This window comes from Musa acuminata, chromosome BXJ3-5, assembly GCF_036884655.1.
Source record: "Musa acuminata AAA Group cultivar baxijiao chromosome BXJ3-5, Cavendish_Baxijiao_AAA, whole genome shotgun sequence".
Taxonomy (NCBI): domain Eukaryota; kingdom Viridiplantae; phylum Streptophyta; class Magnoliopsida; order Zingiberales; family Musaceae; genus Musa; species Musa acuminata.
In genome coordinates, this window is record NC_088353.1 from 40323683 (window position 1) to 40350731 (window position 27049).

The 27049-nt window shown below is 38.2% G+C and overlaps 3 protein-coding genes across 4 annotated transcripts; all 3 read right to left on the reverse strand.

Moving 5' to 3' along the window:
* Nucleotides 1–261: 261 nt before the first annotated feature.
* On the reverse strand, nt 262–684 carry LOC135638080 (arabinogalactan protein 23-like). Its single transcript, XM_065151030.1, has one exon. The coding sequence runs from the start codon at nt 616–618 to the stop codon at nt 442–444; it is 177 nt and encodes a 58-aa protein (XP_065007102.1). The 5' UTR covers nt 619–684; the 3' UTR covers nt 262–441.
* Nucleotides 685–4480: 3796 nt separating this feature from the next.
* LOC135637744 (mannan endo-1,4-beta-mannosidase 6-like) lies at nt 4481–7614 on the reverse strand. Its single transcript, XM_065150505.1, has 5 exons — nt 7185–7614; nt 6127–6324; nt 5722–5844; nt 5338–5549; nt 4481–5245 (listed from the first exon to the last, which is right to left on the reverse strand). Exons 1-5 carry the CDS (start codon nt 7557–7559, stop codon nt 4834–4836), a joined length of 1320 nt encoding a protein of 439 aa, XP_065006577.1. The 5' UTR covers nt 7560–7614; the 3' UTR covers nt 4481–4833.
* A 324-nt stretch (nt 7615–7938) lies between these two features.
* Nucleotides 7939–15396, reverse strand: LOC103985506 (uncharacterized). 2 transcript variants are annotated; one of them, XM_009403229.3, is made up of 4 exons: nt 15300–15396; nt 13720–13837; nt 12309–12477; nt 7939–11435 (listed from the first exon to the last, which is right to left on the reverse strand). In XM_009403229.3, exons 2-4 carry the CDS (start codon nt 13831–13833, stop codon nt 8278–8280), a joined length of 3441 nt encoding a protein of 1146 aa, XP_009401504.2. In that variant the 5' UTR covers nt 13834–13837; nt 15300–15396; the 3' UTR covers nt 7939–8277. The 2 variants fall into 2 exon arrangements, with proteins under 2 accessions (XP_009401504.2, XP_065006576.1); XM_065150504.1 differs by lacking the exon at nt 15300–15396 and adding an exon at nt 15177–15196.
* Between the last annotated feature and the right edge of the window lie 11653 nt (nt 15397–27049).

Consider the following 27049-nt stretch of genomic DNA (forward strand, 5'->3'; position numbering starts at 1 on the left):
GTTTACCCAATACAATTCAAACGATGAAGGGCTTCCGAGATATTAATCATGGCACGAAACTGTTGGAATTCCGCTTCCTTGATCTCACCGCTGGTGAGCAGAGTCTCGACATTAACAGGCACGTTGTTCTCGCAATGCATCTTTTAGCTTGAAAGATCGCGATAAAGTTCGTCCATAAACTAAATGATCTCTACTTAGAACACCTTGTAGGATCACTGGCAAGGAACAAAGCCTGAGATGATCTTGATAGAAAGTTATGGAGAAACGTTATAACAAATCGGAAATATTTCATTTCAATTAGGAATTAACTCCAAAACAAATCCCATCCGGCCTTTCTTACAACCCAAACCGATGCAGAAAGAAAGAAAGAAAGAAAGACAGACAGCAATTGCGACTGGTGGAGCTGACAACAATTATCGATTCTCTCTTTCTCGTCAAAGGTTACTGCAAGTAGAAGGCGAAGAAGGAGAGCACGGAGGCCCCAATGGCGGCTCCAACAGCGGGGGTGACCGCGAAGGACGCGCTGGCGGGGCCAGGAGCCGGCGCCTCGGCGGCGAGGGCGCCGGTTGCCGAGGCGGCGACGACGAGGACGGCACAGGCAACCTTTCTCATCTCCATCACGAGAGGCGGGGCTGTGGAGAAGATGAGAAAGAGAGACTTATTGGTAGAAGCTTGTGTTGGCCTGTGGATGAATGGGGAGGCAATGGGAGGGGTTTTATAGGGTGTTTCAGTCGCTGGGATGGGTATTCGGAGAGGTTAGGAGCTCTATGTGGCCATGGTTTTGTTTAGGGTGTCGTGGGGTGGTGAATGGCCTCTACGTGCAGGCTTGTGCATGGGAATCGGTCACCTGGTCAACGTTGTTGACCGGGCCGTGTGCATGGTGGCCTGAGGTTGCAGGGCATGATTGGTGATTAATATTGAACTAGTTTTATTTTTTACCCTTAGCTAATATTTATAATAGAATTGGTAATTTGTATTGGTTTGAGATCAGATTATAGTCTTTTTGAAGACTCATCATTCTTCAGTATCATTTTTAAAATGAATAAATAAAAATATTATATATATATATATATGACTCTATATGAAAAAAAGATTTATCATCCTTTATTTTAAAATATGTTAACACAATCATAATTTTCATTCAAAACCATTTGAATTTTCATAAAAGTAATTCTATGGAACCTTAAAGGATGATTTTCTTAAAAACACCTTTCTTTTTAGGCTTTTCCAATAAAGGTGCTCTTTGTTTTTAATTTTTTAATTTAATATTTTTTTCTTCTAATATCCTAAATGTCTCTTGTCATAACCTATTGCCTCTATCTTGTCGAAAAATTTTATCCTTTATTTTTCTTTCCTCTTCGTACTTTGTCACATAGATATGATGAACTCTTACGTTAGGATATCCACTAACAAATGTAATTGGACAAAGACAACAAAGACGTTATACAATGACAATGGATATTTATGATATTAGAGAGAAAATTAAATTTAAAAACTAAATAAGCTTACTAGAATATTAGAGAAAAAAAATAAATTAGAAAACTAAATTAACTTACTATTCATTATCATTTTTTACTTTTAACAAGCTCTTTACTATTGATAATTACTTAAAAACTAATATATTTTTTATTCTTTATAATTTTTTTTCTTTTGCTCTCCTAGCTAATGTTAATGCTCCTCTTGATCGATCATTCCTTATCGGAACCCTCATCGTTATTATTAACATCGTCTGAACTCATTTGTCAACGAGAAGAAAAAGATGAAAAGGAAGAAGAAGAAAACCAAACACATATTTTCATTCATTTAAAATAATTTTAAAATATTTAAAAATTAAATATATATGATTATAAATAGTAAAATGGGATTTCAAATAGTAATATGAAAACTAGAGAAACCTTCCCCCAAAAACAAACCTAATTTTTTTTTTAGAAAAATCATCCAACCTTAAAATATATAACAAGATTGATAGTGATTCGAGCTAATTGACGTCTAATCACAGCGTTCTTCAATAACAAAAATTACCGTAAATTCATATCAAACGAGTGCACGATCTCACCCCGCAGATACGTGCATGTCGCATGCACGTAGGCGGTCGCAGAGACTTCGTCGAGCAACCATCCCTTCACGTCTGCTTCACACGGAGGTCAGGACTACCATGAGGTCGGAGCACGCAGTGATCTTGATCAAATTGGGCGGTTGGATCTTCGACACGCCACCACCTGCTTCTCGATTGCAATGCCCGCGAGGACAAACCCTTATTATCGTGTACCCGTTAAATTATTCGTGGTGTTCGTACGGTGGGTCCCGACGTCTCCTCCAAACCGGGCTTGGATCCGACCGATGTTGTCGGATCTGGATCCCCGACTCGGCAACCGTGGGTTCGGAGCACGAGGCCCCCACGTGGGAACCGAAACCCAATAATTCAACCTCCTCATCCCGATATATTCCATCACACATTTTAATTCTTGGCTCCCACATGCCCCTCCCCAATTCGTACGATCACAGAATTTAGTACTCCTAATCGATCATTTATCGAACAATATATTGTTTTGTTTAATCTAAAAAAAATACTACCCAATTTCGTCCTCTTTGATTGTTTGTTTCATCCATAGTTATAAGAATTGATTAAAAATATTTTAAAATATATTAAATGATTTTAAATTATATATAGCAATAATAATAATAATAATAACTAATTAAGTTTTTTTTAAGTAAATAATAAAATAAATTTAAATTAAGGGTATTTAAGTAATCATTCATTGCACTGTAAATTCGAAGCAAAACAAGAACAAGATCTCGTCGTCATCTTCTTTCTTGGGAACACCCATCTCTCTCTCTCTCTCTCTCTCTCTCTCTCTCTTTCTTAATACTGCCGCAATTTTCTCGTATGTGTCTGCTGTCATATGGGGTTTATTTAACATGAAATAAGAGAAATTTTGCTAACCATTAAGGGAGTGTGAAGCCATTAAGTACCACCGAAGTACTGTTCTCTTTCCTGTCTCCTCGTCGTCTTTCCTCGCCTCTCTCACTCCTTCCGCTCTCAGCAGTAGGCATGAAGGTGGAGGAGGACGCTCCATCCTGCAGAAGGCTTCCCCCCTGAGGTACCACACTCGCTCCGGAAGCCATCTCTCCTCGGTTCTCAGCGAGAAAACCACGTTGGTGACATGTGATTTTGGTCAGAATACATCAGCCTCAATGGCGTACATGGGAAAGCCAGGCATTTCTTCTGCTCCTATTGTTGCTTGTTTCTCTCTCTCCCTGTTTCTTCTTGTTAGTAGATAAGAGTTCGGTGACAGGTGCTGCAAAGCAATGTCGCTCTCTCTCTCTCTCTATATGTGCCTGCCTTCGTGAATTAGAATCAGATGGAAAGAAATGTTGTATATACGTCTTGATGTCTGTATGGAAGTGTAAGCGGAGGTACATAGTAATTACCCAAGCGAGAATGCTGCGAGTTGTCCTTCAATCATCCACTCTCTTCGTAGATCTTGTTTCACTTGGATTGAGTAAAGTGTCGAAGCATAATTGGCAGTCATGATTATGATCTTTTTCTTCTCTCTTTGTCCGATAAGATAGCATAGCTGAAGCATAAAAGTTTCTGATCACATCCGAATGCAACGATTCTTCATTTCTTGAACAAATCAGTTCCTCATATAGGCAGATGCAATTGTCTCTTGCACCAACCACTCTTGTATTATTATTTCCGTGTCTTCTTCACATTATGAATGAAAGCTTCCTTCGAAGCAGCAATCACTCGAGCATGGAATCCTATTGTCAGAAGTCGAACGTTGTTGTTGGCAATGTAAGCCCCACACTGGCCGAGCAACCTTGTAATCTGTAATGATCATATAATGATGTATTTGGACTCATTATAGAAGGGTTTCCATTAAACTAATCAAGCTTATTACAGTCAATAATCCGGTTTTCCATGTGGTTGAATACCGATGTTGTTGAACTGCTAGTTTTGCCTTTAGGAGGAGGCCAAAGAGATTTGGATTTAGATGCTTTGGGAAGTAGTGATATAGGAATGATCGAATTAGTGTTTAATTGCTGTAAATATAGCATCTGGCATATGTTTTCTTTGTGCGTGGTAGATTGTGTTGAGGGCTTATTTTTATGTTCTTCCAGAACTATGCGGCAGATATTGCGCCCTTGAGTAGGGCTCGGAAAGGTCACCCGTTGACTTCTTGTGGGGCTATCGGTCTTAAATGGAGGGCCTAATCCTTAAATGACCATCTGCTATCTGCTTGTTATACTCCTAAAGATGAAAGAACTGTTGAATTAGGTTCCATCCATGAGAGAATAACTAAGAAAGCTGTAGAACTTCTCAGCAAATGTGTGATAGATTGGGATGATTTACAACTCCCAAGCTCTGAAGGAGGTATGCTGGATTGTTTGATGCTAATGTGTTAAAACAGTAGCTCCTGGTACATTGGTTACACATGATAAGAGAAGGAATAGCACTGAACAAGATGCATGAGTGTATATTTCAGAACAGATGTGATATTTCTTTTGGACAAAAAACAAGGAATTGATCAATTTATTCTCACAAGTAATTACAAGTAATCATGAATAAGTTTGTTGTCTTCATGTGCTACATACTCTTCTAATATGGAAAAAAATCCATCATGTGTGCCAGTGAAAAATAACATACAAATCCTTTCCATCCTTTGTCGCAATCGTTTCCATCTAGTAGTTGGTCTTTTTGTCTGAATGCTTCTGGTGGTAGCTCGCAGGATGTCAAATCTAATCTCTCTCTATTTCATAAACAAATCTCTACGTCGTTGATCATGTCATCAAATAGCCATTTCTACCTTGGTTGGAAGTCTTTGATCCTTAGGATGGTGGCTCCAAACAGCTCTGGACAACTTCTCTACTTGTGTTATCCTTTGTCATGTGCAACTTTCTCAGTCGACAAGATTGTTGTGCTATCAGTTTATATGTGGATGGGTGCTCGCTTGCTACCAATGAGAACTCATCCTGATAACTCTGCATTCCTTCAACCATCAATTGCCAGATTAAAGCACCCGCTGCAGCTTGCCCCTTCTTAGCTGACTCGTATACTTTGTCATAGACGATCTTCAGTAATATGTCTCTGTCATATGTCCCATTTTTCTTTACACGCAAATGGGAGCCAACCTCGGAGAAGAGGACTGGTTTCTTTAGCACATGCTCACTATCATTGACGTGAGAATCAACCCAACTTGAGAGATACTCAACCTTTTCTTCCAGGCTTGCCTTTGGAATCCTACAAGTAATGGTCACATGTCTTCAATGCTAAAGTGCAAAATAGCAAGTGTCATATAATGAAACCAAACCAAGAAGGTCACCATCACCAACCAGCTATCTGGATATGCATGTACCGAAGCGAAATCAATATTCTCGATTGCTGAGTTTTGTATGAAGTCAGAACCAAGTGAAGCTGCCCATGACCCTGGATTAGCACCCAACCGGTCGTTCCTTGCAGGTCCATAAAACCCTTCAAGCCCCACTGTGACAAGATGTTTCTCATCCAAGCTCTTTACATAGGATGCCATTTCAGCGATCCAGGCCTGTTAGAAGTGCTTGATAGAGTTAAACTTCTTGAAACTTTTTTCAGTCATAACAAATAAGCATTTGTACTTTCACATCGCCAGTTTAATCTTGAGAAATTTACACACTGGCATAAAGTAATAAACTAATAGAAAAGTAAGCGAATTAAGAATTCATAGGTTGTTTTATTACCTGAAGAAGTGGACCGGATGAATTGTATTCACATCGAGGCTCATTAATGAGCTCCCAAGCAAATATGGCAGGTTCATCGCGGTATCTGATGCCACTATATGTGTTCTTTCTTGAAATTATTGCCTGTACACGCATTATATTAAAATGGTTGGGCACTAGATAAGGATTCGAAAATAACTAAGTACCATCATCTGATATAACCATCCTCATGTTCACCAGAGCAACTATTGAGCAATGATTTAACTATTTGCAGGTAAAAGACCATAAATCACTATGCAATCATCTGTTTCACATTTGCACCAGTGTTGAACAGGAATCTCATCAAGATACTATTAATTCACAACAAAGAAAATTAGCATCTTGATCCAATTTACTCTGATAATCACATGTGCATAACCAGTATACCTTAACATAATCCTTATAGTAGCCCTTGATGGTTGGATGCGAGAAAAATGGATCTGTGGAAGTTGACACATTGATCCCAGAAGCTTGTGCCCACCTAACGTACTGAGATTTTCCCCCAAATGCGCCGAGATTGTTTACAAGACAAAGAATTAACCGTATGTAATGCTTCCTTGCTTGATATATGACAAAATCCAGTGCCTGAGACCAAACAGAGTTATAAACAAATATGGTCTCCTTTTAGGAAAGAACCAAATTATAGAAGCCAGTGCCGTTGTAAGAATAATGCTGAAGTTGAAACCGGATGCTGATAGCTCAATATTCTAGTAACAAAACAATTTTTTTTGCTATAAACACCATAAACTGATTGAAAATTATCTTCTTAAATCAATTTTTACCTCATAAGCACTAGTTACCTGCAATGGTACCTAGTTGTAGTTATCAAAACAGAGCAACATTTTGTCATGTATCTATTTACTTGATTCAGCATGTTGTGTCGTGTCTAATGTGCTGATGTTGCTTATCATGATCAAATTCTATGCCAATTGAATAGTATTAATACAATTATCAGAAAAAAACTACAAAATAAACTCAGAGGCAAGCACTATCAAGAAAAGATCGAACTGATGCTATAAAAAAATTTGACACGACAGTGAGAGTATATAAAGTAGAAGAAACAGAACAGCATTGGAAGACTTCTTATCATATATATTAAGAGTGGAATTCAAGGAAACTTATGTTCTTTCTCATAGATAGCCATCACAAATTTTAAGCCATTCTCTGAAGTCGTCAGAGGAACAAATGGGAAAAGTTTCATCAGCTAAAGCCAACACGGATTTCAATTATAAATGTTCAATTAATGGTATAAGGTGCACCAATTTCTCATGTAGGTCAGTATCGGCATCGTCCATCGCTACAATTCAAGATTTTTCGAAACAGAATGCAATTGAGACTTTATTTCCCCATCTGAAGCCGACAATCCACTCAAAGATTCCAACTTTGTAAGAGAATACACGAGACCAGGAAAGATGCAGAAGCAGATAGGATGGGAGATCCAAAACCTGGAAGATCCGCTCGTCGAAGTGACCAGGGTAGATCTGGAGCGCGTTGGGTCCACCGTCGCTGAACGCCCAGGTCCGGCACACCGACATCCCCATCGCCCTCCCACGCCGGAGCATCTCCACCACCCGATCGCTGGAGTCGGACGACATGAGCCAGTAGGAGTTCCATCCGTTGACGTACGTCGGCGACCCGTCTTCGAGGTCGATGAACCGGGTCCCGTTCCTGCCGACGAAACCCATTTTCGGCTGGAGCCACGGGATCGGTATCCGGACGCCGCCGCGGCCGCCGTCCCCGCCGCTCGATGACCAGTTGAGGTAGCCGACGGCGGCGAGGAGGAGGAGGCCGAGGAGCGTGTAGATCCTCCGCTCCTTCATTGCTACCCCCCTCGGTTACCCAAGGTGGAGATCTGAACGAACTCCTCTTGTTACCTGATGATCGAGCGGGGCCCAGTCGTTGGAGGCTGCCGTATCATTGGCGGGTGGTTTTTAGCTTTCTACTTTCCCGTTTTACCCGATCTCAGTGGAGTTGAGAGTGCAACGGGCTTTAGTTCGAGCACGTGGGAAGAAGCGTGTGACGTTGCAATGAGAGCAGAGTGCAGAGACCACTAAAAGGTCAGCGACACAAAATCTTAGAAAATGTTAATGAAAAATAAACATATTAATTTACTTTTTGAAAGCTAAATCACTGCCATTGAATTTTTGGGAAAGCCAAACAGATGGATTCAACGAAATCTAAATATCCACCAGCACAATATTACTACCATATGCATAGATCATTTATTGATAAGAAATTTGACTCTGTTCATAACATTACATACTAACAATAACTTCAATACCATATTCTCTCACTAATTCTTCCACATGAATCTTGTATTCCAGAACCGAGGTAAGTTGCAACCCAAATAGCCTTCACACAAAATTTCCTGCAATCCGATCAACCAAGTTTCTTCCACTAGTATAACTTTTGGGCATTTCGATAGTGAACAAAAATGGATTTTATCTTTGAAAGAATTCTACATTTTTGCAATGGCCATCTGTGAGCTATCAGTTGGGCATTGGGTTGTAAGAACACTAATTGTTTCCAGTTGAGCTGCTAAGTCAATGATGCAAGTTTCTTCTCAAGACGCTTGGCAGAACGAAGAGCCTCCAAAGCCTCAGCCTGCTTACCTGCCCGTTTGAAATCGAGTGCTCGGAGCTTCTCAGCCTTGATTTGTTCTTCCAGAGCAGCTTTCTCGATGCCATGGTTCTCACGCTTGTCAAAGTTTGGCTGGGACTCTGTTTTATTATGTGGTTGTGGTTGACTGGTAATAGCAGGACCTTCCAATCCAATAGCTTTAAGGGCAGACATAAGTTGAGGATCGAGAAGATCCTCCACGACTACGTCTTCCATCGCTTCTGACTTGCTGCCAGACATCATGGTGCTTGAACCTTGGTCAAATTCTTCCAACTGTTTTTCCAAAGCTTTGGCCAATTCAAGTTCAGCCTCTGATTCATCTATCTTTCCTTCTCTACGCAACTTGAGAGCGTTTCGCTTGTGCGATAGGGATTCCTGTTGAATCCTGAAACGATCACGGCCTGACATTGGTTTCGCTGATGGGCTAGTTCTTTTCTCTTGCATGGAAGAAGTGTTGTCAGATGTAGAAGATGAAGCACCTTCCTTGACCACATTGGCCTGCTGACCATCTTCTAGACTCTTTTCTAACAGCTTTGCCTGTCTCAGTTCCTCTCTGGCTTCTGCTAGCTTCCCTTCTCTCTTCAGTGCAACAGCCCTTCTCTTGAGTGCTAGAATTTCATCCTGGAGAGCATCAACCCCATGTGTCAAATTCTGTTTTTGTGTTGCCGATATATTAGTTCCAGTGGCATTTGTTTCGTTTCTCTGAGATATCTGAAAATCCATTGTGCATGAAAGTTTACTACTCCCAGAGCAGCTCTTCTCGTTGGCATCGGTATCTTCTCCTTTTACTGATTCCCTAATTGATGAGTGCAAAGCTTTAACATCACTGCCAGACATTAATTCTACCAAATTAAGTGATTGGTTCGACTGATGCAAAATGGGATCTTCTACAGAAATTTCTTCAGTTTGTAGACCTGATTTTTGCAACATCTGCTTCTCTGTTTGCAAAATTTTAGGTACCATGACAGAAGCTTCTGCAGCTTTGTTTTTGTCACTTTTTGCATTCAAACCAACATCAGACACACCTTGTACTAGTACTGCTTCATCTTTTGGTATTTTGTTAACTGCAAATGATAATAGGCTATCAGAGGTGTTTCGCACATCACCAGCAGCTTGCTCCTTGCCGTAGAATTTTTGTGGAATCGAAGTTCCATAATCAATTAAATCCATCTCCATGAAGTTGGCACTACTAGAGACTTCCATTTCTGCCATTTGATTCTCCAAGGCTTTTGCTTTTTCGAGCTCTTCCTCAGCCTCCTCAGACTTTCCTTGGCGTCTTAAGGCCAGAGCTTTTCTTTTTATTGCTAACAGTTCTTTCTGAATGTCAGCCTTGTTTTTCTTCACCTTCGGTGGAACCAAAGAAGGTTCATTCATCCGTTTAGAAGTTATATTTGTCATGCTGACATTTTCAGCATTGTCATCCTCATTCCATCCCAAATTCTTCAAAAGCGACAACATTGCAGGATCACACATATCATGTTCTGTTACCTCAGTTTCAAATCCTTCCTCTCCGAGATCCAAGCTCCTGGCATCACCACCCTCATATGTCTTAGCAAACTCCAGATTGTTCTTTACCAGCTTAGGTTCAGGTCTTCTGGAAGCATTTTCCATCTCTTCCAGTTGTTGTTCTAGAACCTTTCCTTTCTTCAATTCTTCTTCTGCCTCATCGATCCGACCTTCCCTTCTCAATGTGAGCGCTCGCTTTTTCAAAGCTAATAACTCTTTCTGAATCATTAATTTACTTTTTGGTGGCGACTCAAAATGAGAGCTTGTTGTTTCAGAAACATTAACTTGACGGCTCAAACTCTTTTGCTTAAATTCAGATTCAGATATTTCAGGACTAGATTTCATAGTTTCCAGGTCCTTTTCAAGTAGTTTTGCTTTCTTCAGAATCTCCAATGCTTTCGAAACATTACCAGCTCGTTTTTGACTGAGTGCCTCCTTTTTCAGACTAAGTACTTGGCTCTGCAGTGCTTCTCTATCAAAAGGAACAGACTGCTCAACTTGACTGGCTACTTGTTCTTCATCCTCTTCAGACCAGCCAAATGATTTTAAGGCAGCTGCTAACTCTGGGTCATTCATATCATTATCAGTGACTTCAAAATTGCCATCAGCAGGGAGATCATCTGAGAAAACGAGTAAGTTGTCAAATTTGATATTAGCCTCAGGTGCATGGTCCAACACTAACTCATCTTGCTTGTCTTCGTCCATACTATTAATTAGAGCATACAGTTCGTCATCAGAACCTTCAGCCTCACCCAAGATCTCTTGTTCTTCTATTTTCTTTTCCAATATTTTAGCCCTCTTTAGCTCTTCCTTTGCTTCGGCAAGTTTCCCTTCTCTTTTCAGTGAGAGTGCCTTTTTCTTAAGAGCAAGGACTTCTGACTTATCAATAGCACCTTTTTTCATCCCTTGAGAGGATCTTTGAGTAACTTCTGCAAGAAGATTTGACAATTCACCCTCCAAACTAAGCTTTTCTGGTTTTTTATCTGCATTATGAAGATCTACATCAGACCATCCCAATTCTCTGAGTTCAGCTGCAAGGTCATTCTTTGCTTCTTTATCCCTTTGAGAAGTTAACTTCTGTTTACTGTCCGACTCTTCACGACCATCGTTTTTTGGGTTAGCAGTAACAGTTCTCATATTTGATGCCTTTAAAGCCATTCGCTGATTCTTCCTAATTGCAATTTCTAAAGCTCCAGCTTGCCTTTCAAGTTCTTTACCACGCTTAAATGCCTGAAGTGCTTCCTCTGATTTTCCTTCTGCCTTCAAAGTTTTATATTTTCTCTTTTCTTCTACTGCTTGATGACGCAATTCCTCTGGGTCACCTAACATGATATCAATATTAGCCTTGTTGCAAGTATCAACTGACATGCCTCTAACGATATCTTCTTCTTTTCCTGAAGAAGCAGACTCTTCCCTTAAGTTAGAGCAGGATGCACTGCTTGATAATCTTTGGAGATCAGAAATCACATCACTGTCTGATTCTTGTTCAGAAAGCAATAGATGCTTTCCATCTGTTCCCAGAATCTGACCTAGAACTTCTTCCTCATTCTTCAAGACCTGTTTTGTGTTAACTGCAAAAGGAATATAAGAAGAAAATGTTGATATTTCCAACAAACTTTGAAGCAGGATCTCTTTGCATGATACACTAACAACTTAATCTACCAAAAAATTAGATAAACATATCAATTACATTCTGCTGTAAGATATATCTGTAAAAAAGGAAGTGGAATTCCATTGTTTCTTTTTTTGTTTTTTAGCCCCTCATTGTCCTTACATATCACTCTCCATAAGGCGTTGATCTTTCTTGGATCACTCTCTCTTTCTCTGGAATCACCATCTACAGCTTCACCTAATTTTGAAGAAACTGATTTCATATCATGAGCACCTAGAATGATCCTTATAAGAAGCCTGCTCAAAAAGCTGCATGCTTCTATCAGACAGCAGACATAATATTCACCATCCAGAGTTCGAGACCACTTCCCATCAGTATGGGCAGATTTAGAAAAAAGAAAAAATGCCAAGCTTGGTATTGTTCTCCTTAAATAAAGTTCAATAGTAAGCTGTGAAACTGATGCCAACCATCAGAGCTAGTGCAGAAATTCTGAATTATGACAATCTAAGTAACAGAGAAACTTATTGTCGATCCTAAAAAGATATATTACAGATGTATGATAGTTCACAGCTACGATAAATTTATAACAATTAGCGTAACCAGGATATCTGGCACACTGTTCATCTTCAAAGAATAATCAACATAAAAACTTGGCAATGAAATGCATACGAGAACATTTACTTATCATGAGCTCCTACATGTGATGCTCAACAAAGACAAGTGAATTCTTCATGATCACCTTAAATCTAGCTAAGTTCACTGCCAATAACCTTCAAGAACTCCAATAAAACAAACATATAATACTGCCCAAGAAGTATGGACCATCACTAACCCTTTGCAGTTTGCTTTCTGTGTCCATATCTCGACTGAAAGCGTGCTGTTTCCTCGATCTTTTTACAAGGATCACATATTCGGACTGCTGAATCACCTTGTCCACGTAAAACCATTCTTTGCTGGGTGCAAGTATTGCAAAACAAACCTCCACATCTGCGACAATGATGCTATGGCAATAAAAGTAATACATCATCAAGAAGGATCATTTTTTTCGTCAAAAATATTCTGTAAAGCATAACACGACATAGCTAAACACAAAATTCTGTAATCGAAACAGATCAACACATTAAAAAGGTTTTAATGTTGTAGAAAGTTCTACTCACTACCTATCTTGTGTCTAACTGTAATAGTGCCTGCATACTTCTAAAGGTCAGAAAACTTGTAAAAGATAAGAAATCAGGATAATAGGAATAGTATCTATCATAGATACATCTAGCATCAAAACCAAGGAACCAACCAGTAAACAAGCCACATTCAGAAAGGAACAAAATTTCTCCACGAATTCCAAAATAACTCATATAACTATCATTGGACAAAAAACATGTTCTGTTCAATTATTGATTAGAAAGTGGAACAGAAATGGTTCCTTTGCATGATTTAGTTAACAACAGAGCAAGAATAAGCTTGTTCCGTGACCAAGTATGCATTTCGACAGGTAGAATTACATTTATGTGACAGACAGTATGGAAAAACAAAAGATTCCTTTGTGACCAGCAAAAAGAAAATTCTAAGAAGATCAATATCTGATTGTGACTTGTATTGCTTCTTGGTATACGGATAAGGCTAAGCTTAAGCCATTAGATTTTGGTGAGTGACATTACATAGTTAACACATTGGAATTGGATCGTGTAAGAGCCATAATACAATTACTAAATTTAAAGTTAATACACCATTGCAATAGGAATTTAACAATCAAGCTAGCATGTGGGAAATTATTTGGTATTGTTATATCATTGTTTGCCTAATATTTGGCAATCTTGATGAGGTTAATCTCTAGTAACTAATTCTTGTTCATGATTTTTTCTTAAATGGTCACTGAAGCACAATATAAAGAAAACCTGTTTGGTCTCATTCATAGGCAAATTACTATGCAGAAACGGGCAAGAAGGCTAAATTCATTGACATCAATTAGAATGACATTTCCAGTTTTCTTCTTTTATTTGTGTGCATAGATACAGCATCATTATTATAAATTCAGGTGCAAAAATGGAACAACAACTGAGGATTAAGGACAATAAGAATCTAAGCAAGTATGCCTAATTATTTTAGGACTTCAAGCTACTAAAACCCAACTGATTATACAGCTGAAATCATTGACAGAAACTAATTTAAAAGGAGTTATAGGGAAAAAAAAGGAAAAAAAAAGATGGTAATAGAAAGAACTAAGAAGTACATCAAAAGTTGCATACCTTTCTATTAATAAAGGTGAACTGAGATGCGCAACCCTGACAGTGTGATGCATCTAACACCCAACTTCCTCCTCGCATTGAAGGCTTTGCTGGCAGGCCAATCTTTTCCAACATCTTTCTGGTATTATAAAGGAATTTGAGGTGAAGATAACAGAACAATTTCAGCTAACTTTCAAAGTTCAATTCTTCTGTATGTTCCAAGTTAGTTGTCTTTATTGGAGTGCAAAGAACATTTTTCAAAAATTATTCTGCAAAAGTGAGGAATGATTAACACTTATACGGCACAGAACTTGAAAATTTTCCAGGTTACAATGATGAAACTTTAACTTAGGTGGACAAGATGGATCACACCAACGATGTGGTTACTTTAATTAAAAAGTTCAACATGTATACTTCAATTATCATCAACCATGATGAAGTCAAACCACAATCACTCCGAATACTACTACCAAACTTAAATCTGTCGTACATGGAGTGGTCAAATAGATGTTAAACAAAAAAATTAAGTTCCCTAGGTCATTTATTATAATATCCAATATTGATGTTATAATACTGAAAATCAATTTTGACATTTAAAGGCTCCGACTTCATGTCGATTTCCAAGGCAATAATGTCACCAAGCATGGTATCTACTCCAAAAGGAAGATTCATTTTTTGAGTTACATTAGTCCGATAATGTTGGCTTTGTCAATTAACACCCAAAGAACTCCTCAAGAGTTAATATCTTCTCATATATGAGCTCCACCAAAGAAACATGCAACCTATCAAGGACCCAAGCTCAACCCATGGGAACCTAAGCAGGTCCACACCTTGATCGGGAGCCCTTCTATGAAATACCTCTTGGCTTCTGGATATAACCTATGCCAGACTGCTAGCACCTCTTTTCCTTCATCAGAGATGGGACTAGTCTGTTCTGAAGTTAACCAGGCACATGTGAAAGAAGCAATCCAAGCCTTACATTACTAACATGAGGAATTTTTCTCATCGAAGCAGATTGCAGGCATATGTTACGCATGAGCAAAAATTTCTACAGAGTTCAAATTTATCAGGTTGAGGTCAAATCTCTTTTTGTTATGTGCCAACTACCAAAAATCCATATTTGCATATGCTTCTCCAAATACATGAGTGATGGACAATGACTAGGTACTACTCAAAAGCTCCTAATAGCCAAAACCCACCACGAACTATCAACCATTGCATGTTTGCTAGATTACAAACAAAACTCCAGAACATTATGTTGGTCGCCCTGCCCTGCCAAATCTAGCTTCGACCACCCGCACTTCTCTATCAATAGATTCGATAAAACGAAGATATTTCTATAGGATAAAGATGCAAATTCCACTTAAATCGATCCCCCTTAGGCGCGACCAAGGTACTCTCGCTTAAAATCAATCAACAAAAGAAGAAGAGAAACAAAAAGAGGACTTAAGGAACCCTAAATTGGGTCATTGGCAGACCTGACCAAGAGGAATGAAATCGAGAAGAGAGAATGACGCTTGGCCTTACATCAGCCGAGCCGGAACCAAAAAACGTACGCATATGCAGAGGGATCGGATCTGGAAAGCGAGGGTTATCATTACCTTGGACTGGAAGATCAAAGCACACTGGATGGATCGAGGCTGTGGCGGTCTTCGTCCGACCCTTTTAATGGGGCGAAGGAACGAGGAAAGAAGAAACAAAAGGGAGACGCGAAAAAGGTGTTTACTTTGCTCACATATCATTCGTTCGTTACACCAAAATCCGGTGGCTCCGATCGCCTGTCGCTCGTAACGCAGGGAACAGGATTTCTTGTGGTAGAATCCTGTCCTACGTCTTCGACTGGACAGGCACATTTATTTCCATTATCGCTCTGCTGTCCTATTATTAATATCTTAGTGATAGAAAGATTAAAAAAATCGTTTATTCCATTTTTAGCAATAATCAAGAATTTATACTATTTCTGGTAATTTTTATTTATGAATAATATCAAAAAATCAACTGCATAATATTAAATATAATATACTTTAGAAATTATATCTTTAAATTGTAATTTTTAAAAATTTCGAACTCCGAAATTACTGTAAAAATAATATTTTAAATCTTGAATTTTGAAATTGACAACTTCTGTTTAAATATATATTTCGGATTTAAACTTATATTCTGTGATTTAAAAAAAATCTATTTTTTTATCTTAAAAAAAGAGGAACTTTGGATTTTGTATATATATATATATATATATATATATATATATATATATATATATATATATATATATATATATATATAAAGAGGATTGAAATAGATGTAAGGAGTTGGTAAAAGAAAATAATTATTTACTGTAAATTTTCTCTGTTATAAACACTCTTGTTATTTATAGGTATTACTAACATATATAACAATTTTAAATTAATTCTGTTTTCTCATCAAATGAATATAAATACTGCCATCCTCTAATGATCTCTAAGAAGAGAAGATCTATATGACTCAACCAAAATACTTTGTTGTGCTAAGTATGTAAACTAGTTCTAACATTTTATTGACTTAAAAAATTGATAGTGTTATCTTTTCCTTTGATTTCAAAAATAATGAATCTGATTATTATTTTTATTGCAAAAGATTTGATGATAAATTTATTTTTTTAATCTTTATGTTGAACTAGTGATCTTAATATTAGTAATGAAATCAACATATTTTTATCATGTCATTTTGAAATGGAAGATATTGGAGAAGTAGATGTGATTTTCATAATGAAGATCATATATGATTCAATCATTTTGTCTCAATCTAACTATACCTAAAAAATTATTGAAAAGTTTGGATAATTATCTCCTAAGAAGGTAGATAAGTCTATGAATTAAGAAAAACATTCTTATTGTTAGGATCGAGAGCACTAAGAGGGGGGGGGGGGGGGGGTGAATTAGTGCAGCGGAAATCTTTCAGCGATTAAAAACGAAAGCTGCGTTCGTTTGATAAAACTATTTTGATGCAAAAGCCGATTCTAAGAATACTTATGATTAAGTGCAGTTTACGTCTAAGCACAGTTTACACAGTTTACGTCTAAATGTAGTTTGCGTCTAAGCGCAGTTTGCGTCTAAGATCAGATTGCATCTAAGCGCAGTGCAGTTTGCGTCTAAACGCAGTTTTACGTCTAAACACAGTTTTACGTCTAAACGTAGTTTTACGTCTAAACGCAGTTTGCGTCTAAACGCAGTTTTACGTCTAAACGTAGTTTTGCGTTTAAAAGTAGTTTACGTCTAAAACACAGTTTTACGTCTAAACACAGTTTGCACAGTTTACGTCTAAATACAGTTTTAAAGGGATCTGAACTTAGAAACTTCGTTCGTAAAAGCGCAGAAGACAGTTTTGCAGAATCAAAACGTAAACGTAAACTGTAATGTATGAAAACACCGATTTATGTCTGAATACAGATTCGGAAAGATCAGCACTTAGAAACTTGTTCGTAAAGGCGCAGAGAGCAGTAGCTATGTAGGAGGTTTGCAGTAATGATAAAGTGCTCAAAATAAACGCAAACCAGAGATTTAGAGTGGTTCGGTCAGTCTTGACCTACTCCACTTTTGGCTTCCTCCACCGACGAGGTCACCGACGTCAACTAGAGGCCTTCCTTCAATAGGCGAAGGCCAACTGCCCTTTTACAGATTCACTCCTTTTGATGGGCTCAGGAGACAACCCTTACATGACCTTTCTCTCCTCTCTTTACAACTCAAGACTTGAAGAACAGAAAGAGAAGAACTTTAGGACTTTACACAAATTTGAGCTCTTAGAATCATAGAAAATATCAAGAATTCGGTGTAGGTCTGTATCTTTTCAGTGCTGAATGGGTGGGGTATTTATAGGCCCCAACCCAATTCAAATTTGGAGCTCAAAACGATCAAATCCCGGAATTTCGGGACCAGGCGGTTGCACCTCCTGACTGGAGAGGTTGCACCGCCTGGCAGAGCTCGAAGACTGAGCCCAGGCGGTTGCACCTCTGTGTCAGGGGCGGTTGCACCGCCTGAGTCTGGCTCGGAGACTGAGCCCCAGGCGGTGCCACCTCTTGACTAAGGCGGTTGCACCTCTCTGCCAGAGCTCGAAGACCGAGCTCAGGCGGTGCCACCTCTCTGTCAGGGAGGTTGCACCGCCCAGTCTAGCTCGAAGACTGAGCTCAGGCGGTGCCACCTCCTGGCTGGGGCGGTTGCACCGCCCAGTCTCGCTGGGAGACTTAGCTCAGGCGGTGCCACCTCCTGGCCTAGGCGGTTGCACCTCCTGATGCAATCAGGGTCCGAATGGTTAGCTCCATTCGGCCCAATTTCAGTCTTTCAGGGGCCCAATTGCCCCAAGATTAAGCTAATGGGATCACCTCCCATTTTCCAGCTTAATCAACGTGCTAACTACGATTAGATCTAAGACAATTTCTGCAGCTTTGCTTCGTTGCGTCAATCGCTTCTTCCGGCGAACTTCCGTCGATCATCGGATGAACCCTCGGTGATGCTCCTGCGGACTTCCGGCAAACTCCTGGACTTTGCGACGATCCACTTGGCGAGTTCCGACGAGCTTCGCTTGGCAAGCTTCTGGACTTCTCGGATCTGTTCTCGCAGAACCTCCGACGACCGTCCGAACTTCCGTCGAACTCTCGAACTCCCAACGTGATCATGAACTTGACTCCGGCGCAACTCCTGCTGCTTGTCTAACTTTTATCGTAGTTAATCCTGCACACTTATCTCAACACATAGATTAGACAACAAATGACAATTGACTTCATCATCAAAATTTGAGATTCAACAATCTCCCCCTTTTTGATGATGACAATCAATTGATAATGGAGTTATCCTTAACTCTCCCTGTCTATAAGCCATAGTTGAGATAAGTCAACCTTGAATTCAAGACCTAAGAATTCAAGTGACGTATTGATAAGTTAGATCAGTTAAACTTATCAATACTCCCATCATGATACTCATCATGATGTATCTCTTCAAAGATGATGTCAAGGCTTGACATACATCATCAAGTTTGTATGATTGTGTTTGTAACTATTCATCATGTAGTTTGAACATTATCATATAAAGCTGTGAAGCACTATTACATGATGCACACATTTGAAATATTCTAGCAAGTTTTACATTTTCTTCACATGATAAGATATCAACTCAGGGCATAATGCAAACTTTAGCACATGTTCATATATCTCTTGGTGATGCAAGGATGGCATAATCATAGCAGTGTTTATAGCATCACTCATAGTATTTCTAATCATGGCAGTGTTTATCAATTCATATATCTACTCCTTTGTCATCAACAAAAAGCATAGTAATCATGATACCAGGAAAATAATAATAGCAAGCTTATAGAGGAATTTTACATAGATTGCTTTAAATACATCTTCCCCTTTTTGTTATAATCCATTGTCTATGTAAAGATTTTGCAGGATGGAATACATACACATGAATCACTTCATCAAATCTATTTCAAAAACTTAATTTTCATGAAAGTGTACGAGAAAATATGTTTTATAGCATTCGAATAAATTCGGACAAGATTTTGTTACATATTTTCACATATAATCATAGAAACATGACAATCAAGTGATTTGATCATTCAATATAGTCCGAAAAATAATTTTAACAAATTTATCTATTCAGACACATCAACATTCCTAATTCTCTTCGAATGAAATCAAAGCACAAGATTTTCAAAACTTTTAGTTTCAAAGCACAACATTCTTAATTTGGACACATCACATACCAAACAGTAATATGATACCATAAAAATCTGAGATAACTTTTACCACAAGGCGCAAGATATATGTTTACCACGATAGATGTTTACAACCAACACATCATAAGTTTACAACAACAACAGGTGTTCAACAAGTTCATTGATGAGGTGGAAAATTAAAGTGCCTAAACAAGGAGTCAAATTGACTATGAATTTGCTGCAGCTCAGATAGGATTTGATCTTGTCGTTGTTCAATCCGTTCTTGTCTCTGTTCGAATCGATCTATTCGAATCCCAATTTCTTCGATGGATGTATGAGTTTGCTCAACTGGATGTGTTTCCTCAAAGGGAAGGGTCGGAGAAGATTGGGTACCCCTAAATACTGGTGTTTTCGATTCTGGTTCAGGTTGAGGGTGATCAGTCCTTCTAGGGATTCTAACCCAGTTACCGTTTCTATAGTAACATCTTAGTCGGTGAAGTAGATTTTTGTTTATTATGCTGAATCTATGTACTTTCATTACTTCTTCTTCTAGTGGTATTAGAATGTCGTAAGCTTTCATTATTCTTGTGATTATACCACCATATGAGAGCATCATATCTTTCTTAGATAATTCTAACATGTTTTGTTGGATAAGATAACCAAGACAGATGTCATGTCCCTTCATGATTAAGTACATAGTTCCTAATTCTAATTGACTTATTTCATCATGATGGTATTGTTTAGGAAGAATTATACTAGTCATGATATGATGAAGTATCTTAGTGTTCAAAGGCAGTAGATGTTCACAACTTTTAGGAATCAATGCTATGTTAGGATTGGCAAAGATTGTTCCTAAGGCTTCAACATAGGATGTTCCAATACTTTCATCATCCCATGATCCTCTAAAGTAAAGTCCTATGCTTTTCATGGGAATGCCTATCATATCACAAATGAACCTATCAGTGATTGAGATGTGTTGTCCTAAAAGATAGGTGGACATCCTTTCTTCATCATCTATTTGTATGTTATTGTAAAATAATCTAACTAGCCTAGGATAGATGGGTTCGTTAATCTGCAAGATTGGAAGTAGATCTAGGTTTGCAAACCATTGGATAGTCTTTAAGTCTCTTAGTTCATTTAGATCTACATATTTTCCCTTATTGATACTTCTAAGTTCGAAAGAGGGAAAATTTTCAGCATGGTTTTTTGAATCGAAAAGGGTGAAGTCAAACTCTTCTACTAATCTCCTCTTTCCCTTGTCCCTTGAGGATCTTCTAGATCCCATAACTACTGCTGTTTAGAGGGATGATGATGAGCAAGAGTAAATGAAGAACAAAACAGAATTTAAGAGCTTCTTAGAGAGTACCTTTGTGAAATCTTCAAGAGAAGGAAGGATTCTTGAAGTTTTGCTCCGAAATGGGAGGTATTTGGAAAGCTTAGAGGAGTGAAATGAGAATGGAGGAGACTTGGAAGAGTAGAGGAGGAAATGGGAGTGAGTTGGGGTTGATTCCACCGCCGGCCCTAGCGTGGGTTTAAAAAGGCAGAGTGGCGGGCAGTTGCACCTCTGGCTGGAGCGATGCAACCGCTGGCAACCCGTGGTAGCTGGAGGTGCCACCGCCAGCTGGAGAGGTGCCACCGCCTGCAGCCAGTGAGCATCTAATGTGATTTGATCAGGGAGCCTTTGCCTTGAGGAGAGTTTTTCATTTCAGAGCAATTAACGTTTCTTACGTGATTTCGTATGAGTTTTTATTTAAGGAAGAAGCTCTTGTATGATCAAGATAGATCTTTTAACGTGCGTATGTCGTACGTATGTGGATAGTTTGTTTGGTATCCCTTTTAAGATCATGACATATTTAGTTTCTTCATGATACAAGAATTAATTTGTAGATGATAGAGTTGAAGGGTTCGAAGATCAAGGGGATATGTGAATTTGGGAATCATATGTTTCTAATAAGGTTGTATCCAAATCGCATTTGTGATTTCATAACTTCCACTTGTTATTTAAGCGTTGCGAGTTCCTTTTTGACTCTTGGTTTATAACTATCGAGAATCAAGGAGCAGAATATTATTTCTTGCTCCAGCCTAAAAGTTTAATGTTTTTATAAGAAGGGATGATTTTTAGGTACCCATTTGCTTTTGGGTGCCTCACAAATAGATCTACATTTCTTATCATGTTGCATAGAATTTGTCATGGTTCATTTAGGAATCCAAATCAATTTGTTTGGACTTATTTTCTTGAGTGGACAACAATGTGTCTTGTGTCCAAATTTACAACATAAGTTACATTTGTCTTGATGTCGAATATATAAGATGGAGCCTTTTATGAAGGTGGTTGGATTTTGGTGAGGACTTCTCACGAATCCAATTCCACTTCTTTTGGGAACGTGACCCTTGTTTGTAAGGATAATGTTCAATGACTTGCTACCAACCTCGAATTTCTTCAAGGTGTCCTTAAGTAGCAAGTTTTCTTTTTGGAGAGTTTCTAGATCATGGCATTTTATGCATGGGCTTAAACTATCATGATGTTCAGCATTTAACTTATCGAAATTACAAATAAGATTATCATGCTCCTTTTTTAGCAATTTGTATTTACTACTGATAGTCTTACACTCATCAAACAATTCATGGAAAGCATTTAATAATTCATCGAATGATAAATCTGCATCTATTGAATTTGTTACCTCATCTTCGATGGCCATTAAGGCGTAATGAGCAACTTGCTCGGTGTTGGACTCCTCTTCTTCGGATGCGCTCGAGTCATCCCATGTTGCTTGAAGCGCCTTCTTCTTTGATGTTCTCCTTTTGACTTGGGGACAATCACTCTTGTAGTGTCCTGGCTTTTTGCATTCATAGCAGATTACTTGGTCCTTCTTGGGTTCAAGTTTATTTTTTGCATCATTCTTAAACTTGTTTCTTTTAAAGAACTTTTTAAACTTTCTTGTTAGAAGTGCCAAGTCATCATCACAGTCCTTATCACTTGAGTTTTCTCTCAAGTGGCATTCAGAAGTTTTGAGTGTCATATCCTTCCTGTTCTTTGGAAGGATGTCTTCTTGCTCTTCATGAGCTTTACAAGTCATTTCGTAGGTCATTAATGACCCGATTAGTTCTTCAAGAGGGAAATTTCGCAGATCTTTTGCCTCTTGAATAGCAGTGACTTTATGATCCCAACTCTTAGGAAGGGATCTTAGTATCTTATTAACAAGCTCAAAATCAGAAAAGCTCTTTCTGAGTCCTTTTAGACCGTTGACAACATCCGTGAAATGGGTAAACATGTCGCCAATGGTTTCACTCGATTTCATCAGGAAAAGTTCGAAAGAATGTAACAGCAAATTGATTTTTGACTCTTTTACTCTACTTGTGCCTTCATGGGTCACTTCGAGTGTGTGCCAAATATCAAATGCAGTTTCAAAAGTTGAAACACGGTTAAACTCGTTTTTATCAACTACACAAAATAAGACATTCATAGCCTTTGCATTAAGAGCGAAAGCCTTCTTCTCCAAATCATTCCAATCGATCATTGGAAGAGAAGACTTCGAAAATCCATTTTCGACAAGATTCCATAGTTCAAAATCCATAGAAATAAGAAAGATCCTTATTCGGGTATTCCAATAGGTGTAGTCCGTCCCACTGAACATGGGTGGACGCGTAATAGAATGCCCCTCTTGGTTTCCGGCGTATGCCATTTCTCTTGGGTTTTAATCCGTTAGAGAGTTAACCTTGCTCTGATACCAATTGTTAGGATCGAGAGCACTAAGAGGGGGGGGTGAATTAGTGCAACGGAAATCTTTCAGCGATTAAAAACGAAAGCTGCGTTCGTTTGATAAAACTATTTTGATGCAAAAGCCGATTCTAAGAATACTTATGATTAAGTGCAGTTTACGTCTAAACACAGTTTGCGTCTAAGCGTAGTTTACACAGTTTGCGTCTAAATGTAGTTTGCGTCTAAATGCAGATTGCGTCTAAGCACAGTTTACGTCTAAGCGCAGTTTGCGTCTAAGATCAGATTGCATCTAAGCGCAGTGCAGTTTGCGTCTAAACGCAGTTTTACGTCTAAACACAGTTTTAAGTCTAAACGTAGTTTTACGTCTAAACGCAGTTTGCGTCTAAACGCAGTTTTACGTCTAAACGTAGTTTTGCGTTTAAAAGTAGTTTACGTCTAAAACACAGTTTTACGTCTAAACATAGTTTGCACAGTTTACATCTAAATACAGTTTTAAAGGGATCTGAACTTAGAAACTTCGTTCGTAAAAGCGCAGAAGACAGTTTTGCAGAATCAAAACGTAAACGTAAACTATAATGTATGAAAACACCGATTTACGTCTGAATACAGATTCGGAAAGATCAGCACTTAGAAACTTGTTCGTAAAGGCGCAGAGAGCAGTAGCTATGTAGGAGGTTTGCAGTAATGATAAAGTGCTCAAAATAAACGCAAACCAGAGATTTAGAGTGGTTCGGTCAGTCTTGACCTACTCCACTTTTGGCTTCCTCCACCGACGAGGTCACCGACGTCAACTAGAGGCCTTCCTTCAATAGGAGAAGGCCAACTGCCCTTTTACAGATTCACTCCTTTTGATGGGCTCAGGAGACAACCCTTACAGGACCTTTCTCTCCTCTCTTTACAACTCAAGACTTGAAGAACAGAAAGAGGAGAACTTTAGGACTTTACACAAATTTGAGCTCTTAGAATCACAGAAAAGATCAAGAATTCGGTGTAGGTCTGTATCTTTTCAGTGCTGAATGGGTGGGGTATTTATAGGCCCCAACCCAATTCAAATTTGGAGCTCAAAACGATCAAATCCCGGAATTCTAGGACTAGGCGGTTGCACCTCCTGACTGGAGAGGTTGCACCGCCTGGCAGAGCTCGAAGACTGAGCCCAGGCGGTTGCACCTCTGTGTCAGGGGCGATTGCACCGCCTGAGTCTGGCTCGGAGACTGAGCCCCAGGCGGTGCCACCTCTTGACTGAGGCGATTGCACCTCTCTGTCAGAGCTCGAAGACCGAGCTCAGGCGGTGCCACCTCTCTGTCAGGGAGGTTGCACCGCCCAGTCTAGCTCGAAGACTGAGCTCAGGCGGTGCCACCTCCTGGCTGGGGCGGTTGCACCGCCCAGTCTCGCTGGGAGACTTAGCCCAGGCGGTGCCACCTCCTGGCCTAGGCGGTTGCACCTCCTGATGCAATCAGGGTCCGAATGGTTAGCTCCATTCGGCCCAATTTCAGTCTTTCAGGGGCCCAATTGCCCCAAGATTAAGCTAATGGGATCACCTCCCATTTTCCAACTTAATCAACGTGCTAACTACGATTAGATCTAAGACAATTTCTGCAGCTTTGCTTCGGTGCGTCAATCGCTTCTTCCGGCGAGTTTCCAGCGAACTTCCGTCGATCATCCGATGAACCCTCGGTGATGCTCCTGCGGACTTCCGGTAAACTCCTGAACTTTGCGACGATCCACTTGGCGAGTTTCGACGAGCTTCGCTTGGCAAGCTTCTGGACTTCTCGGATCTGTTCTCGCAGAACCTCCGACGACCGTCCGAACTTCCGTCGAACTCTCGAACTCCCAACGTGATCATGAACTTGACTCCGGCGCAACTCCTGGTGCTTGTCTAACTTTTATCGTAGTTAATCCTGCACACTTATCTCAACACATAGATTAGACAATAAATGACAATTGACTTCATCATCAAAATCCGATATTCAACACTTATATTATTGGATCTCTTATGTACCTCTTTAACTGAATCAAACTTCACATAGCTTATACTATGTTTAGATTAAATAAATATACTAGCAATCCTAGTATAAAATATTAAAATATTTTAGAAAGAGTATTTAAGAATATGTACTTAGAGGGTTATAGTGATACCAATTGAATTTTTGATATATCTTTACTTCAAGTGGTAGTGTTATCTGTTGACACTCTACTAAGCAATCTATCATTCAAAGTTGAATTGATTGCATTATAAATCATATGTTTAGAAGTTGAATGGCTTAAATTTTTTTTTATCAAATTTCAATATATTGTGATTTAAGAGCTGCAATAGAATTTTATAAAAAAAATTATAAATTCAAAAATCAATAAACATTATAAAGTTAGAAAAAAGTCTATATGGTGGCCTGATATTTTTTTAATTATTATATTACATTATATTAAATTTGAATAAAATCATACTAATTATCTTACTAAAACTTTAAATAGGATAAAGATCTTCTAGCAAAAACCTAACATATATGTGATAGGCGATTTTTGAAAGAGGATCAATGTGAAAATAACAAACTGATTGATCGACTAAGGAATACACTTACGAGTGTTTTCATAGTATATAATATATTATGATGAATAACTTTAAATCCATCCGGTGATTAATGGTTTTACTTACATAGAGAGATAGAAAAAGCATTGTTTGGATCCAGATTCAAAATGATATTTTTTGTAAGATATTATTTTACATACATCTTTGGTATAAGCTTTCCCATATTAGAGTATATGTAGACAATCCTAATTAGGGATTTGGATAATCTTTAAAAACTCTCGTGAATAAACCAACATACATTCACATGACTATAAATGAGCAACCCTATAATATAATATTATATATTATATACTATTATATACTATATGTGTAATAGTGAATATTATTATAGTATATATACTATTATATACTATTATAGTATATATTATATGTTTAATAGTGAACATTATTTATAGTATATATTATATACTATTATAAAGGCACCTCACTAACCGCATAGTATAAGTTTGAGCATTACTTCTTATTTATTCACATTATTTTTAATATTAAAATATTTTAAAATTTTGTGGGGGATGTTAAGATTTAGTAACAGAAAATATCAAAAATTTACATTTACTCACTTTTATTTCTTCTTTTGTTTCACTTTTCACTTTTCATTTATTTTTTATATTTTTTCCTTTCCTTTATTCATAATTCCCTGTAAAGCTGATAGATTTATTCAAATTTTCCTCTCTTAAAGATTTTTCTCACATTCTTTTTCTGTTTTTAAAATGTGGCTTAGGATAGCGTAAAATGCGATTTTGGGTTTTTTTTTGTTTCTTTTAACAGTATCTTATTTATTTTAAATATGATTGATTTATGTTCTAACAGTATCATCCATATAAATTGATATAGAAATAATACTACTAATATAATTATAATTAAAACATTTGATAGCTTTAGTATGAAATTAAAGAAATATAACTTAGCCACGTGCAAATACGGTCTTAAGCATGTATTTTTTTTAGATCCATGCAATGCACTGTTAATTAAGAAATAATCCAAAATATAAATTATTCTCCCAATTTATGAAAAATGAAGGAACAATGGGGGAAAGTTTAGTTGAGCAACAGTGAAGAGTGTCAATCAAGAAGAATTGATTTTTTCCTTTTCTTGTATCTCATCATTAAGTTGAAATAAGGAATGAACAGTCTCTTTCATACAAATAGGAATTTTACATTGTTCATATAAATGCTCCAACACAATCTCCATTCCTAAATAGAAAACTTATGCCTCCCTCCTGCATAGTTTGGCCCACTAAGCTTAACCCATTCATTAATTCATTCATGAGGAGAGGTTTCTTATGGAGTTTGTAAATGGCATATCTCCTTTCTTCATCAAAGTCACTATCTACTTTCAGATGTATGCAATAACAT

What these genes read in the sequence shown, in the direction of transcription:
- LOC135638080 (XM_065151030.1), bottom strand. Translation starts at nt 618, where the DNA reads ATGGAGATGAGAAAGGTTGCCTGTGCCGTCCTCGTCGTCGCCGCCTCG.
- LOC135637744 (XM_065150505.1), bottom strand. Translation starts at nt 7,559, where the DNA reads ATGAAGGAGCGGAGGATCTACACGCTCCTCGGCCTCCTCCTCCTCGCC. An exon ending in TCGACGAGCGGATCTTCCAG is followed by an intron (nt 6,325 to 7,184) that starts GTTTTGGATCTC and finishes GTTTGGTCTCAG; the next exon opens with GCACTGGATTTTGTCATATA. An exon ending in ACTATAAGGATTATGTTAAG is followed by an intron (nt 5,845 to 6,126) that starts GTATACTGGTTA and finishes ATGCGTGTACAG; the next exon opens with GCAATAATTTCAAGAAAGAA.
- LOC103985506 (XM_009403229.3), bottom strand. Translation starts at nt 13,833, where the DNA reads ATGTTGGAAAAGATTGGCCTGCCAGCAAAGCCTTCAATGCGAGGAGGA. An exon ending in TCACCTTTATTAATAGAAAG is followed by an intron (nt 12,478 to 13,719) that starts GTATGCAACTTT and finishes TTATTGCCATAG; the next exon opens with CATCATTGTCGCAGATGTGG. An exon ending in CAGAAAGCAAACTGCAAAGG is followed by an intron (nt 11,436 to 12,308) that starts GTTAGTGATGGT and finishes TTCCTTTTGCAG; the next exon opens with TTAACACAAAACAGGTCTTG.